Consider the following 18087-nt stretch of genomic DNA (forward strand, 5'->3'; position numbering starts at 1 on the left):
TGCACATCCTGTCATTTTAATGCAAACTGCACGCAGTCCAATAAACCAAGAAAAAATTCATAGCAGCTCGAGACCAAAATTCTCATGAGCCTGATTGGATCTTTTGAAAAATCAGATGCATTAGGGAAAAGACTGAAGCGATTTGTTCTTCTTTCTTCTATTCATTGGTGCAGCTGGACATTAAGTCCCAGAAAAAAAATTGAAGCTCTTCAAACTCAAACAAAACCCCCCTTGAAAATTCAGTGAAATGCCCCAAAGGGACTTTCCCCCAGGGTACTGCTGCTTTCTTCCCTACCTGCAGCACAACTAGCGCATGTACCAACATCCTGCTCCTTCCCTACCCAACTTTATTGTACCTTGGGTTAAGTGATTCAGAAGCAGCACTGGTTTCTTCTTTTGTTTCTTCCTCCTTTGGTTTTTCCTCTGTGACTGTACTAGAAGGGTCTGATGCTGGAACTATAGCTGGTGGTGAGGCAGGGGCAACAGCAGTGGCAGCGGAGGTTGGAGTGGGGTTAGGGGTGGAAGTTTGACTTGAAGGTGAAACTGAATCTGCAATTAAGGTTGGAATTGCAGTTGAAGCCGGAGTTGCAGTGGAGGTGGAGGCAGCTGCCGTGGTACTCGCTGAAGCAGGCACTGGAGCAGGCTGTGTTGTTGGTTGTGCAGGTGCAGGAGCTGCTTTAGGCTGTTTTTAAAGAAGAAAAAGTTAAGTACGAATTTGTGATAAGATGAGTCGCACTGAATAATACCAAAACAAATAAGAGTACTCAAGCACCACGGCAGATCCAACCAAGACACCAACTTAATCCCAGTCTCAAATGATACTCATACTCAGGCTTCCTCCAGAGTCCATATTTTGCCAGTTTCCATTCCTGCACTGTGCAAGGGCACCTTCCAGTAAATCATACAGAAGATTATGGCCTAGTCCACCCCAATCTGCAGGGTGAATACATGGGGGAGGGCAGGGGGAAAGAGAAAATTTGTTTGTCCCATTCCTTTCGAGTGTGAAAGGATGGGACCGTCTATCCCGCAAGGCTATGGCTGTATTTCGTTGCGGCTACTGGACTGTGGCTGGTAGCTGCAACTCAAGTTTCAGCCAGGTAGCACTCGGTTCATACTGCCTGACTGAAACTTCCATTCTGCTGCCAGTTATGGCGATAGCTACATGCACAGCTCCTCTCACAGCAGTTACATTTTTAATACTTAGACAAAACGGGGCTGTCTAAAAATTGAAATACTGGAGGGAGTCTCATGCTGACTCCAAAGTAGCATCAGGGAGGCTTGGGAGCATCTTACTTGCCTTCTTGGCAGCAAAAGGAGGGGCCCAAAGGAGACAAGCAAAAGAGAAACAAAAATCTACAGCAATATCCTCCCCATTTTTGTTTTTTGGGAATAAGAAAGGTGGGGGGGGGGGGGGGGGGAAACACACAATGCAGCTTTAGGTTTTCAGCAAAGAGTCAAGATGATTAGAATATGGAACAAGGAATGCTCTGCAGTTTTGTAGTTATTTTTTTCCAGAAACCCTTGCTGAGGTAACAGAAAAATCAGTGGGTATTTTGAAAATGCAAAGCCTGAGGCAACAAGAGACCAATCGCATTTTACAATTGTGCAGGTTGAGGTGGTAGAAATTGAGTGCTGCAGTTTCACAATCAAAACCAGATACAAGAGGCACTCAAGAAAGAACACTGCAAAATATGTCAGTTAGAAGTGTTGCGAAAACCCAAGCGTGAGCGTAATACAAAGTCAATGTACCATACACAAACCAAAAAAAGTTTAGCATCAGGACAAAATGTATGTTTGTGCCTTATGGAGTTACAGTATGAAGTTTGTGCTATTTTAGTCCTGGCTTGACAGGCTTTTTAAAAAAAAACAGAACACACACACACAGATTCTTTGAGAGCTGTGTTTATATTATGCGAGATGTGCCAGTGCCACAGGCTTCCAACATGCGACCCAAGACCCACACATTGGGAGCTGGTGACATTAGTACGTACTGCACTTAACCCAACATAAAAGCAGCTGAACTCAGTTGCAACTTTCATTATCAATTTAATTTGTACTGGAGCTTACGTTAACCCTTATTGAGGCATGAATGCATGTTGATAAGATTGTCCCTTCCCAAGAACTCAAATGATATTAGCACACAAAGATGTTTGGTGAAAAAAAACAGGTTTGAGTTTACAGCCAGTAAAATGAAGGTTCAGTGGTGCTTTATGGTGCACAGATCTTTCTGAACATGCATGACTAAGAATAAAACTCCACAGGATAAGGAGAGGGTCTCTCTCACCTCCTCCCCATGGGCTCGCCCATTCATGTTTGCTGAGTATCCAAATTCAGCGAACTCCTCTTCAATGCGCTTTACTTCTGCTCCCAGTCTCATCGCATCAAGCAGCACCTTTGGGAAGACTGAAGACCTGCTGCCAAGCATAGGCCAATACTGTTCTTTTGCTGGGTGTCAGGAAGTGTGTCTGGGGTGATTCCGTCCCCAATTTCCTTCCCTTCCGAAGGGAGAATTGCAGACAGGAAGCCAACACTCAGGAGCACCTTGCGCTGGAGCTCTAATGTGGTGCACTTTTGTGCAGGCTCCTTTCAATAGCTTTCCCAATATATTCAATTTACTTTTGCCCCACCAACAACCAGACCCATGGCAACAGAATCATAACATCCTTTATAACACATTTTAAATATGCACATAACCATTCAGGACCTAAATAGATGTATTGAAATAACACAACCACTTCTTGCTGACGTGGATGATTCTGAGATTCCCCATCTTCCCCGTCAAGAAACTCCAAGATCAATGAGGGAATAACATTTAAAAGTTAGACTTTATGGACATTAAGCGAAATAGTGAACTCCCCTCACGCCAGTATAGCAGAAGCAATCATCAGGAATATTATACGACAGCTGCAAAGCACCTCTCAAAAGACCCGGCCCAGAGGAAATCTCAGCACTAGCTGCATTCTCCATCTGCAGCCCACGACATGCAAGCTGGTTTGCAGAGCAGCAGCCAGTCCACAGCATCAAGGAAGCTCCAGAACGCAAGTCCTCCCACTACTCTAGGATCACTTGACAGCAGGAACTTTTTCAAACTCCACCTCTTTGCTACTAAAACTATTCCAACCATAACCAACTGCACTCTCCACCCTCAGCTAAGACATCAAATGCGAGGAGCGCTTGGACCTCCTCACGTCTCTCTCCTCTGCAGGCCACTTTTGTCACAATACTCTGTCAGAGCTCACTACTGTTGCATCTTAGACACTGCATTGCCTCCATAGCTTGCGTCCATATGGTCACCCAGGGCACCATCCCAGAGCTCACCTCTTCATTTATGTAATAACCCCCGGTGACCAACTGACACGGGGAACATTGCCACTTTCTCCAACTGCCTAGTTGACATTAAAATCTGGATTAGCCAAAACTTCCTACTGCTAAAAGTAGGAAAAAGTTGAGCCTTCCAGCTGCTGCATATACCTGCACAACCCCCAGTCTAAACTTGATCAACCTCTCGGCTGTCACCTTAAGCTAAACCTTGTGATGCAGAACCATGGCCTAATGCTCAACCCAGAGTCTCACTTCCTTCCTCAATTAACAGAATGCTTTTCTTCAAACCATCACTCGCCTCCGTCCCATCTCTCCGACTCAGCTGCCAAAACCCTAATCCATGCCTTTATCAGCTGGAGGCTTGATGTCGCCATTGCTCTACTTGCAAACTTCACATTTTCCACTGTCCATAAACAACTTATTCAAATTACCATGGTCCACATTTTCACCTGCACTCATTCCTAACTGGCTCCATGTGCCCCAGAGGATTGATTTTAAAACCCCTGGCCTCCCTTTTAAATCCTATCCATGGCTATCCTCCCTCCCTATGTCTTCTAGTTCCTACATGCACCCTCTGTTCTTCTGGCACCTCACTTATCATTCCCTGCTCGTTTCTTTCAATTGACAACTGTTCCTTCATCCACTTTACCCCTCATTCACTGAAACTCTCTCCCTCTGCCTCAACACCTCAAATCCGATTTTCAAAAGAACCTCATCAGATTCTCCTCTTGCTTGTAATCCACTTACTATCCACCACCTAACAGAATATTGAGATGGCTCTCTATGTGAGAAAACCTATAGAAATAAAGGCGTCAGTTTACCCCTGTATTGACTTCCCTTAAATAGCATGTAATTTACATGAACTGTGCAGTGCATTGAACCGCTAGGCAGCACCACTGATTGATGCAAATTGGGTTTGCACCTGTGGCCCACCTTACATCCAAGTTACTAATCTGAGCCATGTTGCTAGAAGGAGGTGAATGATCTTTTATGTGACACACTTCACCACCTAGCTCCCACACCCGTCAAATCTCTTACCTTTGTTACCATAACCACTACGAAGTTCTTCTCGTCAATTTTGTAATCTTTAAGTTGTGTGTCATCGTTGAGGATTTTACCTGTAACAAATAGTCAGCAGTGAGCTTGGGCCTTAATGGACACACATTATAGAACCAAGGTGACAATTCTCCTAATTTTCTACAGTGCACAGTAGCCTTGTGATTATAGTAGTGGACATGCAACGCAGAGGCTATGAGTTCAAATCCCACCATGGCAAATTAAATTGAATTAAGTAAATCTGGTAACTTGTAGGCTGACACCAGAAAAATGACCATGAAAGCTGTTGGATTGTCATAAAACCCCAACTGATTCACTGATCCTCTGGGGGGAAAAAAACTCTCCCAACTCTCTTACAACTGCACTTACGAAATCCCAACTGTTCAGCCTTTGGGCCTCCATTCACCACAACATTTCTACAGCTACCAATCTGCTCAACCACATCCTCACCTTTGATGCCCTAGTCCCTATTAAAACATTTACTCTCTCTCCCCCTGGTTATTCCCCCGGTACGGCCCTCATCTATGCCTTTGTTACCTCTAGACTTGACTATTCCAATGCACTCCTGGCTGGCCTACCCTACGTAAACATGAGGTCATCCAAAACTCGGCTGCCCGTGCCCTAACTTGCATCAAGTTCCGCTCACCCATTACCCCTGGCTCCCGGTTAAGCAACGCCTCGATTTCAAAATTCTCATCCTTGTTTTCAAATCCCTCCATGGCCTCACCCCTCCCCATTGCTGTAATCTCCTCCAGCCGCACAACCCACCCCCCCTGCGCTCCTCTAATTCTGCCCTCTTGAGCATCCCCGATTTTAATCGCTCCATCATTGGTGGCCGTGCCTTCTGTTGCCTGGGCCCCAAGCTCTGGAATTCCCTGCCTAAACCTCTCCGCCTCTCTACCTCGCTTTCCTCCTTTAAGACGCTCCTTAAAACCTCTCTCTTTGACCAAGCTTTTGGTCATCAGCCTTGTGGCTTGGGGACAAATTTTGTCTTAATACTCCTGTGAAGCGCCTTGGGACATTTTACTACGTTAAAGGCACTATATAAATATACAAGTTGTTGTTGTTGTTGACGTCCTTCATGGAGGGTGTATATAGATTTTTTTTTAATGTACAGACCAGGAAGGCTCCAAGGTCTGAGCTGTGTGTGGAGTTAGCTTGGGACGTGGTGGAAGCACGACAATTGATCTCGGTGACTGAAGGCGAGACAAACTGCACAGTTCAAACACATTTCTGAGAAAAGCAGATGCTAAGACACCAACACAGGACAAGGGTTATGGTTTCCCCTAGAGGTCAGTGTTGGTCTGTTTCATGTTATCTGTTCCTTCCTCTGTCACCAATATTGAGAATCTATTTGTACATTAGCACAATATCCACCTAAATCTTTGCAAGATGACGTGTTGTGACACTGCAACTGTAGAAACTATCCCTCCTTGAAATAATGTGCTTTTCCATAGCTATAATTTCATCCAGTAGCTGGATGACAGAATCAATAGCATGCAACTGGCAGTCATGGGACTCAGACCATATCCAGAGGGACAGAACGCGTTTTCCGAAGGTTAATGTGCAACTTGACAAATTTTGAGTGATAGGACATAGGTCTGTGACAATGAGCACCTAATGTCAGTTTTGCTATCCAGAGGGGAGAAAGGCACAAAAGAAGCTAGACACTTCCTCAGAGGAGAGTAAAGAAGTCACACCATGAAAAAGGAACAAACTTGCCCTCTCAGTCTAGAAAGCGAAACATTAAAAAAAAATTCAATACTACACGCACTATACACTAAAATAAATCATATCCAGTTCAGTGTTTGCTGTCTGTGTCAGACTTCAGCAAGCCCCAAGAGGTAAACTTTGACCAAGCTACAACCAGAAGTAATTATGGCTAGAGCTCACTGTTCCCCCTAAGCTGTGCGGTTCTCTCGAGGCCACAGTGCACCAGGTGTTGCAGGCCGCGCAGTCCCGCAGTCACGGGCTCCATCACACAGGCACTCTTTTTAATCGCGTCCCACAGGCACTGACTAGTGAGATACCGCAGGGATCAGTGCTTGGGCCCCAGCTATTCACAATATATCAATGATTTGGATGAGGGAACCAAATGTAATATTTCCAAGTTTGCTGACGACACGGAACTAGGTAGGATTGTGAGTTGTGAGGAGGATGCAAAGAGGCTTCAAGGCGATTTAGACAAGTTGAGTGAGTGGGCAAATACATGGCAGATGCAGTATAATGTGGATAAATGTGAAGTTATCCACTTCGGTAGGAAAAACAGAAAGGCAGAGTATTAATTAAATGGTGATAGATTGGGAAATGTTGATGTACAAAGGGACCTAGGTGTCCTTGTACACCAGTTACTGAAAGTAAACATGCAGGTGCAGCAAGCAGTTAGGAAGGCAAATGGTATGTTGGCCTTCATTGCAAGAGGATTGGAGTACAGGAACAAGGATGTCTTACTACGGTTATACAGGGCCTTGGTGAGACCACACCTGGAGTAGAGCGTGCAGTTTTGGTCTCCTTACCGAAGAAAGGATACACTTGCCATAGAGGGAGTGCAACAAAGGTTCACCAGACTGATTCCTGGGATGGCAGGACTGTCATACGAGGAGAGATTGGGTTGACTAGGCCTGTATTCACTGGAGTTTAGATGAATGAGAGGGGATCTCATTGAAATGTATAAAATTCTGACAGGGCTAGACAGACTGGATGTTTCCCCTGGCTGGGAGGTCTAGAGCTAGGGGTCACAGTCTCAGGATACAGGGTAGGACATTTAGGACTGCAATAAGGAGAAATTTCTTCCCTCAGACGGTGGTCCCTCTACCACAGAAGGCTGTGGAGGCCAAGTCACTGAATATATTTAAGAAGGAGATAGATAGATAGATTTCGAGACACAAAAGGCGTCAACGGGTATAGGGAGAGAGCGGGAATATGGTATTGAGATAGAGGATCAGCCATGATCATATTGAATGGCGGAGCAGACTCGAAGGGCCGAATGGCCTACGCCTGCTCCTATTTTTCTATGTTTCGTTCTTTAGGCCCGCAGGAGCGGGCTTCGGCGCCTGCGCGCTGGGACCCGATATAGGTCAGACCCGGAGGGACCGAATGTGAATGCTGCGATTATCCATATGAGTACTTCTGTGGCCTTCTGCGCATGCGCAACTTTTACTGAGGCCGCACACGCACAGCACCAAATAGTTCCGGCCACATTTTCTTCAGCTCCGTGGGAGATCTGGATCCGTTGGTGGCTGTGGGGGGGGGGGGGGGAGCGAGGGGGGAGAGGCTGCAGGGAGCGAGGCTGCGGATTTTTTTGGGGGGGGGGGGGCGGGGACGGGGAGAGGCGGCGGGGAGCGGGAGAGGAGACAGCCTGCCTGCGGGGAGGGGGGGCGGGACAGCCTGCCTGCGGGGAGGGGGGGCGGGACAGCCTGCCTGCGGGGAGGGGGGGCGGGACAGCCTGCCTGCGGGGAGGGGGGGCGGGACAGACTGCCTGCGGGGAGGGGGGGCGGGACAGACTGCCTGCGGGGAGGGGGGGCGGGACAGACTGCCTGCGGGGAGGGGGGGCGGGACAGACTGCCTGCGGGGAGGGGGGGCGGGACAGACTGCCTGCGGGGGGAGGGGCGGGACAGACTGCCTGCGGGGGGAGGGGCGGGACAGCCTGCCTGCGGGGGGAGGGGCGGGACAGACTGCCTGCGGGGAGGGGGGGCGGGACAGACTGCCTGCGGGGAGGGGGGGCGGGACAGACTGCCTGCGGGGGGAGGGGCGGGACAGCCTGCCTGCGGGGAGGGGGGGCGGGACAGCCTGCCTGCGGGGAGGGGGGGCGGGACAGCCTGCCTGCGGGGAGGGGGGGCGGGACAGCCTGCCTGCGGGGAGGGGGGGCGGGACAGACTGCCTGCGGGGAGGGGGGGCGGGACAGACTGCCTGCGGGGAGGGGGGGCGGGACAGACTGCCTGCGGGGAGGGGGGGCGGGACAGACTGCCTGCGGGGAGGGGGGGCGGGACAGACTGCCTGCGGGGGGAGGGGCGGGACAGACTGCCTGCGGGGGGAGGGGCGGGACAGCCTGCCTGCGGGGGGAGGGGCGGGACAGACTGCCTGCGGGGAGGGGGGGCGGGACAGACTGCCTGCGGGGGGAGGGGCGGGACAGACTGCCTGCGGGGAGGGGGGGCGGGACAGCCTGCCTGCGGGGAGGGGGGGCGGGACAGCCTGCCTGCGGGGGGAGGGGCGGGACAGCCTGCCTGCGGGGGGAGGGGCGGGACAGCCTGCCTGCGGGGGGAGGGGCGGGACAGCCTGCCTGCGGGGGGAGGGGCGGGACAGCCTGCCTGCGGGGGGAGGGGCGGGACAGACTGCCTGCGGGGGGAGGGGCGGGACAGCCTGCCTGCGGGGGGAGGGGCGGGACAGCCTGCCTGCGGGGGGAGGGGCGGGACAGCCTGCCTGCGGGGGGAGGGGCGAGACAGACTGCCTGCGGGGGGAGGGGCGAGACAGACTGCCTGCGGGGGGAGGGGCGAGACAGACTGCCTGCGGGGGGAGGGGCGAGACAGACTGCCTGCGGGGGGAGGGGCGAGACAGACTGCCTGCGGGGGGAGGGGCGAGACAGACTGCCTGCGGGGGGAGGGGCGAGACAGACTGCCTGCGGGGGGAGGGGCGAGACAGACTGCCTGCGGGGGGAGGGGCGAGACAGACTGCCTGCGGGGGGAGGGGCGAGACAGACTGCCTGCGGGGGGAGGGGCGAGACAGACTGCCTGCGGGGGGAGGGGCGAGACAGACTGCCTGCGGGGGGAGGGGCGAGACAGACTGCCTGCGGGGGGAGGGGCGAGACAGACTGCCTGCGGGGGGAGGGGCGAGACAGACTGCCTGCGGGGGGAGGGGCGAGACAGACTGCCTGCGGGGGGAGGGGCGAGACAGACTGCCTGCGGGGGGAGGGGCGAGACAGACTGCCTGCGGGGGGAGGGGCGAGACAGACTGCCTGCGGGGGGAGGGGCGAGACAGACTGCCTGCGGGGGGAGGGGCGAGACAGACTGCCTGCGGGGGGAGGGGCGAGACAGACTGCCTGCGGGGGGAGGGGCGAGACAGACTGCCTGCGGGGGGAGGGGCGAGACAGACTGCCTGCGGGGGGAGGGGCGAGACAGACTGCCTGCGGGGGGAGGGGCGAGACAGACTGCCTGCGGGGGGAGGGGCGAGACAGACTGCCTGCGGGGGGAGGGGCGAGACAGACTGCCTGCGGGGGGAGGGGCGAGACAGACTGCCTGCGGGGGGAGGGGCGAGACAGACTGCCTGCGGGGGGAGGGGCGAGACAGACTGCCTGCGGGGGGAGGGGCGAGACAGACTGCCTGCGGGGGGAGGGGCGAGACAGACTGCCTGCGGGGGGGAGGGCGAGACAGACTGCCTGCGGGGGGAGGGAGAGAAGAGTGAGAGCGAGCGAGAGACTGAGAGATTGCTAAAAATTGTTTAAAGCCAGAAAAAAAAATACAGGAAAGTGATGTTGAATGTCCCACAGTAAGTTTCAGTTATATTTTGTCAGGTGTTGTCACCTTTTTGAAAGAGTTTATCAGGGTTATTTATATCATGTTATGAGAGAGGGGAAAATGTTTGTGCCCCTGTTTGTACCTCAGAACCTGTGAGAGACAGAGGGAATGGCAGCAGAAAGAGGAAACAACTTCTCCAAAACTGATCCCAACTCATCGGCAAGGCTGGTGATAGGTAGTTTAATCACTTTATTCACTTTCTTATTTGAGCTCCGTTTGGAATTAGAGTTTATTTTATTATTTTTTGCTGTATGTTTAACGACAGCGTTGAAGAGGGGAAAAAAACTTGGAGCAACTTCTTCTGTCAAAGCTGCAATGAGACTGGAAAGAATTAAAAGATTTTTAATGAACTTTTCACAAAAAATGAATGTTAAAAACACTTCTCTCACCGCCACCCCCCATCCCAAATTTTGATTTTGGAAGAAAAAAGCAAAAATCAATATTCCCCTCATCTAAACAAGTTTCAACCAGGTCTTGAAGTCCAAATGCTTTTAAAGAGGCTCTGAATTGCTTAAAACATTTTAAAATTGAAACTTCTCAATATTTGATTTTGTATGATCGACTGAAGTGAGTAGCTTTACACAAACATGCAACCATGCTGTTCAGAGGGAGGGCAGGGGAGGATCTGTAGGAGTTGCATATTACTTTTGTAAAAAAAGATTAAGACGTTTAGGAAGAGAACCAAAAAAGGGGAAAAACACAAACCATTTTATTTTGTCTGTCGTTCTATAGTCCGAACAAGTCCCAGGAATAATGTAAACACAGATTTCCTCTTAAATGTTTAGTGAAGTGTTAATAGAAACCAGTGTTATGTAATTGCAGGTAGCTACTTTAGAAGAAACCACTCTGTTTATTGAGAAAGACACAGAAAATATTTTGATTAAACTGATAATGTATAATTTCGATTTGGTATGAATGTTTGAAATAGAAGATTAAAAACTGAAAGTAAAATGAAGCTTGTTTCCCCTTATGTGTGTGTCCGCCATGGCTCAGTTGGTAGCACTCTTGCCCGAGTCAGAAGGTTGTGGGTTCAAGTCCCTCTCCAGAGACTTGAGAACAAAAATCTAGGCTGACACTCCAGTGCAGTACTGAGGGAGTGCTGCACTGCCGGAGGGTGCCGCTTTCGGATGAGACGTTAAACCGAGGCCCCGTCTGCTCCCTCAGGTGGACGTAAAAGATCCCACGGCACTATTTTGAAGAAGAGCAGGGGAGTTATCCCCAGTGTCCTGACCAATATTTATCCCTCAATCAACACCACTAAAACAGATTATCTGGTCATTATCACATTGCTGTTTGTGGGAGCTTGCTGAGCACTAATTGGCTGCTGTGTTTCCTACATTACAGTGGCTACACTTCAAAATTACTTCATAGGCTGTAAAGCGCTTTGGGACGTCCAGTGATTGTGAATTTCTATTTAATTATGAAATACCTAAAATAATACAACACTTTTCACGATACAAAGATGGGAGGGAAAGCAATGAGTGAGGGGGACATAAAAAACCTGCAAAAGGACATAGACAGGCTAAGTGAGTGGGCAGAGATTTGGCAGATGCAATATCATGTTGGAAAGTGTGAGGTTATGCACTTTGGCAGAAAAAAATCAAAGAGCAAGTTATTATCTAAATGGAGAGAAACTGCAAAGTGCTACAGTACAAAGGGATCTGGGGGTCCTGGTGCATGAAACACAAAGTTAGTATGCAGGTGATCAGGAAGGCCAATGGAATCTTGGCTTTTATTGCAAGGGGGATGGAGTATAAAAACAGGGAAGTCTTGCTGCAGTTATACAGGGTATTGGTGAGGCCACACCTGGAATACTGCGTGCAGTTTTGGTTTCCATATTTAAGATATACTTGCTCTCGAGGCGGTTCAGAGAAGGTTCACTCGGTTGATTCCGGAGATGAGGGGGTTGACGTATGAGGAAAGGTTGAGTAGGTTGGGACTCTACTCATTGGAGTTCAGAAGAATGAGAGGCGATCTTATCGAAACATGCAAGATTGTGAGGGGGCTTGATCGGGTGGATGCGGGGAGGATGTTTCCACTGATGGGTGAGACTAGAACTAGGGGGCATAATCTAAGAATAAGGGGCTGCGCTTTCAAAACTGAGATGAGGAGAAACTTCTTCACTCAGAGGGTAGTAAATCTATGGAATTTGCTACCCCAGAGAGCTGTGGAAGCTGTAACATTAAATACATTTAAAATGGAGATAGACAGTTTCCTAGCAGATAAGGGAATTAGGGGTTACGGGGAGAGGGCAGGGAAGTGGACGCGAGTCTAGATTCGGATCAGCCATGATCCTATTGAATGGCTGAGCAGGCCCGAGGGGCCGTATGGCCTACTCCTGCTCCTACTTCTTATGTTCTTAAGAGCAGGGATTAATATTGTGGAGAATGTTTGAGAGAAAAACATTAGAAGCGAAATTCGTAAATTAACATCTTTACGTCAACATATTAGTAAACATTTCCAAGTCAGTCTGATTGGTTCTCCTGTCCTGGAAGAAAGATGAATGTTTATTTCTGTTAAGTCATAGCTTTACCTGCTTTTTGTTTTTAATTCGGTGACGCAAATTGTGAGTGTGTTTTTCTGCACTTGTGAATAAGTGCTGTATTTCTGACATGTTACGTGGAGGGTGTGTTGGTTCAAATAGGCAATGTTTATTAATGGAAGTGATTGAAGTTGGAAATACGGATACCATTTCTTGTTCAATCGTTCTATTGTTTTTAATACTGTGAACTAAAGAACTACGGCACTTTATATTTGTTGGTTGTCTAGTTGCATCGTGATTAATATTCTAATTACTTATGTGGACGTACAGCACGTCAGCGCCATACGAAAGCCGCTGCTCTTGCTGCCACTGATATAGTGACATGAGGGATGGGCCAATACGTTAAAATTAATACTAATTGCATGAATAGATGTGCCTCTTTCAGCTCACCTTGGGCTTTTGGGATTGTTTGCCGATGCATAACCGTGTAACTGAGTGATGCTTCTGAAGTGTTAATGCATTATGCAGTTCTTTTATATCCCAGTCATTTCTGACAAGTATTTTTTTTTAAATAGAGTTTGTACATGATGAACTAAAAGCTTTTCATTAATTCTACCATAAACAAACTTGCAGAATGGACATGTAAATAACAAATGAATTTCAATATAGATAAATGTGAGGTGGTGCATTTTGGTAGGAGGAATAAGGCGGCTACCCACTTGGAAAATAAGAATCTAAATGGGGTAAAGGTGCAAAGGGAGCTAGGGATATAGCTTCACAAATCATTAAAAGTAGCAACGCAGGTTAAAAAAGCCACAAAAGTGCAAATAAAGCACTGGGGTTCATTTCTAGAGGAATGGGGTTCATTTCTAGAGGAATAGAATTCAAAAGCAGGGAAGTTATGTTAAACTTGTATCGAACCTTGTCTGATTGTCTCATGATTTGAGACGGTGGTCTGATTGGCTCATGATTTGAGACAGTGGGGTGGTAATATGGCATTACTGTATATATGTTTTTAAGTAGTTGCTGTCGTAAAATTTGCCCACAGATGAAAAGGTCACGCTCAAAGGAGTTCATGACCCGCTCAGTACAAAAAAAAATTAGAGGGAACATTGCTGGGGCTCCAAGAATTTGTCAACACCTCAAGACCAATTCTGTGCCAAGAGATAGACAGATTCTGGGACAAGCCTGTCCAGTGTTTGGGGACATCTCAATGTAATTAGCTTTTAAAATTCATTTTAAAACAGCATGAAAGTGATGGCTTTATTTTGGAAACACTATGCATCTTAAATTCTTTAAAAACAATTTACTGTGGTTAACTCACATTGTCACTTAACACCTCACCTGACTTTTCACTTAATTGGCACATAACCACCACCAACTGTTTGGAGTCTATCGACGGACCTTAATCTTCGAATCCCTATTGATTTGCAGCTCAATTACTATCTGTACTTTTCACACCTTGCAAAACTGGACGCGAGTTTCTACAAAAGCAGCTGATTACGCAGCTATAATCAAAGAAGTTACATATCTTACGTGCATTTCACACCAGCTGCAAGTGAGTTCTACAAGGTGAGAAATGCAGGAGGTTTAATGAACTACGTATTAATGGTGATGCGAAGACTGGTGCCAACTGACAACTTGAAATCCGAACACTTGGTATTGAGGCACGATGTATTTGTTCCAATACAATTACAATAGGGAAACCTATTAGGGAAAGGAGATAAATACAGTAGGAGAAAAATTCTTAGGTGGTTTAGAGCACGAGCCCTCGTCATGACATGCATGCACACAAATAACAGTAGCATACAGATGTATAAACATCTGCACAATTCCTGGATTTAGTACAACTTCACCTGCATGTCAGTTTCTCACCAGTGTGAATGTATCCCCTCTACACCTAAATAGCTTCAGCCTTTGTACAAACTAGGCATTGGTGTGGTAAACCACTGTTATTGTTACACTGTTGTTATCACCTACACAAGGTTACCTCTTGCCTCGCACACTGTTATACCTAGGCATACCTCAGCTGACTCCGCCCATGGCTCCGCCTGCTTGCCCAGGTATAAAGGTGATTGCTTGGCTAGTATTCTTCCTTGCTGGAACCGATCACCCACGAGGGTGGGCTCTGTTATTTAGCCAATAAAAACCTATAGTTACTATCTTAACTCGTCGCTTTTCATGGAATGAATTGATAGGTATATCAATTTTATTGGCTAAATTTTGAAATGACTGACCAGCCCCAGCAGCCGACTTGGCTGCGAGCCCTCCGACCGCCGTACCTGGATCTAAATCCACAGGCAGCGAATTCAGCCCTCGACTTCGATCACTGGCTGAGCTGCTTTGAATCCTACCTGGTAGCCTCCGGCGTGCCATCGGAAGCCGACAAACTAAGAGTTCTGACCGCCCAGGTGAGCCCTAAAGTATTTGCACTCATCCGGGACCTTACTACATACGAGGAGGCCCTCGACCTGCTAAAAGAGCAGTACCGGAGCCCAGTAAATTCAATGTATGCCAGACATCTCCTAAGATCCCGCTCGCAACAGCCAGGAGAGTCTGTAGATGAATTTTTACGGGCGCTACAAACACTCGGCAGGGACTGTGACTTTAAAGCTGTATCGGCTGCACAACATGCTGAAGGAAATATCCGTGATGCCTTCGTGAAAGGCCTTCGGTCCGACTACTCACGGCAAAGACTGCTTGAATCAAAGGACCTCGACTTGAAAGCAGCTACAGCCCTCGCTCACTCCCTGGAAGTGGCCCATCGGGACCTCGAGGCGTACTCCGGGTACAGTGCTGCACGACCGTGGGACTCGGGCCCGACTCCGGCCGCAATACCCCTCGCACCGCCGCCCCTGGGACCTACTACGGCGTCCCGGAATCGATCGGGACCGCCACCCCCGGGACCTGCTGCGGCAGCGGAGCCCCGCGATCGGGCCGCCAGCTGCTATTTCTGTGGCCAGGCGAGACATCAAAGGGCGCGCTGCCCTGCAAGGAACGCGACCTGCTCCGGCTGCAGAAAAAAAGGCCACTTCGCGAACGCCTGCAGAGGGAAAGCCACAGACGCCAGCAGTGCCTCATGTGAGTTGTGGGGGCGGCCATCTTTGATCAAGACCACAGACGCCAGCAGTGCCTCATGTGAGTCGTGGGGTGGCCATCTTTGATCAAGGCCACAGACGCCAGCAGTGCCTCATGTGAGTCGTGGGGGCGGCCATCTTCTCCGCCATTTTGTTCGCCGCACTCAGCCGCCATGTTGTCTCCAGACCCGACCACCGCCTCACCTGCCGACGACAGCAGCACACTCAGCCATACACTGGCCTCCGTCACGCTTGACCAAGCTCTCCCGCATCATCTATCCAGGTCCACGATGGACATCGAGGTAAACAGCCACGCCACGACCTGCCTGTTCGACAGCGGGAGCACGGAGAGTTTTATTCACCCAGACACGGTGCGCTGCTACTCCCTCACTGTCCGGCCAACGCGCCATCGGATCTCGATGGCGTCGAAGTCCCATTCAACAGACGTCAGCGGATACTGTGTGGTGACCCTGTCGGTTAGGGGCACGGAATATAAAAACTTTAAACTTCTCGTCCTGCCCCAGCTCTGCGCTGCCGTCCTACTAGGGCTGGATTTCCAATGCCACCTCCAAAGTGTCACTTTGGCATACGGTGGACCCCTCCCCCCACTCTCAGTCTACAACCAGCAGTTTTTAAACCGCCTGCCGCATACCACCTGCGGCCTCTCCACTCTCAAAGTCCCGCCCCCCTCCTTGTTCGCTAACCTCACCCGCGACTGTAAACCCGTCGCTACCAAGAGCAGGCGGTACAGCGCCGGGGACAGAGCTTTTATTAGCTCTGAGGTGCAGCGTCTCCTGAAGGAGGGCATCATCGAGGGGAGCACCAGCCCCTGGCGTGCCCAGGTCGTAGTTGTTAAGACCGGCAATAAAAACCGCCTGGTCATCGACTACAGCCAAACCATAAACCGGTACACCCAGCTGGACGCATACCCCCTTCCCCGCATATCTGGCATGGTCAACCAGATTGCACAGTACCGGGTATTCTCCACCATCGACCTTAAGTCGGCCTATCACCAACTCCCTATCCGCCCCGAGGACCGCCAGTATACCGCCTTCGAGGCGAATGGCCGCCTCTACCACTTCCTTAGGGTTCCCTTCGGCGTCACCAACGGGGTTTCGGTCTTCCAAAGGGAGATGGACCGGATGGTTGACCAGAACGTGCTGCAGGCCACGTTTCCTTATCTAGATAACGTCACCATCTGCGGCCACGACCAGCAGGACCACGATGTTAATCTGGAGAAATTCCTCCGTACGGCCCAACGGCTGAATCTCACTTACAATAAGGAGAAATGTATATTTAACACCTCGCGCCTTGCCATCCTCGGCTGCGTAGTAGAGAACGGAGTCATCGGCCCCGACCCCGAAAGAATGCGCCCCCTCATGGAGCTTCCCCTTCCCCACTGTCAAAAGGCACTGAAGAGAACCCTGGGGCTCTTCGCTTACTATGCCCAATGGGTGCCCAATTATGCGGACAAAGCCAGACCCCTCATGAAGTCCACCTCCTTCCCCCTGACAGCAGAAGCATGCGCTGCCTTCTCCCTCATAAAAGGAGACATTGCGAAGGCCACAATGCACGCAGTGGATGAGTCCATCCCTTTCCAAGTGGAGAGCGATGCATCCGACTTCGCCCTAGCTGCAACCCTTAACCAGGCGGGGAGACCTGTGGCCTTCTTCTCAAGGACCCTCCAGGGCCCTGAGATCCGACACTCTTCTGTCGAGAAGGAGGCCCAGGCGATTGTGGAAGCGGTACGACGCTGGAGGCATTACCTGGCAGGCAAACGATTTACCCTCCTCACCGACCAGCGTTCGGTTGCTTTTATGTTTAATAACAAGCTGAGGGGCAAAATCAAGAACGACAAGATCTTGAGGTGGAGAATTGAGCTCTCCACCTACGAGTACGATATCTTGTACCGGCCTAGTAAACTCAACGAGCCCCCAGATGCTCTATCACGAGGTACATGCGCCAACACGCAAGTTGATAGACTGCGGACCCTCCGCAACGACCTCTGCCACCCCGGGGTCACTAGACTTTACCACTTCATTAAGGCCCGCAACCTGCCCTACTCCATCGAGGAGGTCAGGACCATGACCAGGAACTGCCAAGTCTGTGCCGAATGCAAACCGCATTTCTATAGGCCGGACAGAGCAAGCTTGATCAAGGCCACCCGCCCCTTCGAGCGCTTGAGCATCGATTTTAAGGGGCCCCTCCCGTCCTCTGACCGTAATGTGTACTTCCTCAACATTATTGACGAGTACTCCCGTTTCCTCTTTGCCATCCCCTGCCCAGACATGACCAGTACCACGGTCATCAAATGCCTGAACGACCTCTTCGCCTTGTTCGGGTTCCCGAACTATATACATAGCGACCGGGGCTCATCCTTCATGAGCGAGGAACTTCGCCAGTTCCTGCTCGCGAGAGGTATTGCTGCGAGCAGGACCACCAGCTACAACCCCCGGGGGAACGGCCAGGTGGAAAGAGAGAACGCGACAGTTTGGAAGGCCGTCCTCTTAGCCCTAAAGTCTAAGGGCCTCCCAACCTCTCGCTGGCAGGAAGTCCTCCCGGCAGCGCTCCATTCCATCCAGTCACTGCTTTGTATTGCCATTAACGCCACCCCTCATGAGCAAATGTTCGTTTTCCCCAG

General features: G+C 50.2%; 1 protein-coding gene across 3 annotated transcripts in view; it reads right to left on the reverse strand.

The window, feature by feature from the left end:
- LOC147108403 (lysine-specific demethylase RAD23B-like) overlaps positions 1 to 18087 on the reverse strand; it is a 56829-nt gene that overhangs the window by 15212 nt on the left and 23530 nt on the right. For all 3 annotated transcript variants that reach the window (XM_086005008.1, XM_086005007.1, XM_086005009.1), the window contains exons 3-4: positions 4360 to 4439; positions 357 to 682 (exon numbers count right to left, since the gene is read on the reverse strand). In XM_086005008.1, coding sequence (XP_085861134.1) covers positions 357 to 682; positions 4360 to 4439 — 406 coding nt within the window. The remainder of the gene's footprint in view (positions 1 to 356; positions 683 to 4359; positions 4440 to 18087) is intronic.

This window comes from Somniosus microcephalus, chromosome 13, assembly GCF_052327205.1.
Source record: "Somniosus microcephalus isolate GS21.2 chromosome 13, FLI_Smic_1.0, whole genome shotgun sequence".
NCBI lineage: Eukaryota > Metazoa > Chordata > Chondrichthyes > Squaliformes > Somniosidae > Somniosus > Somniosus microcephalus.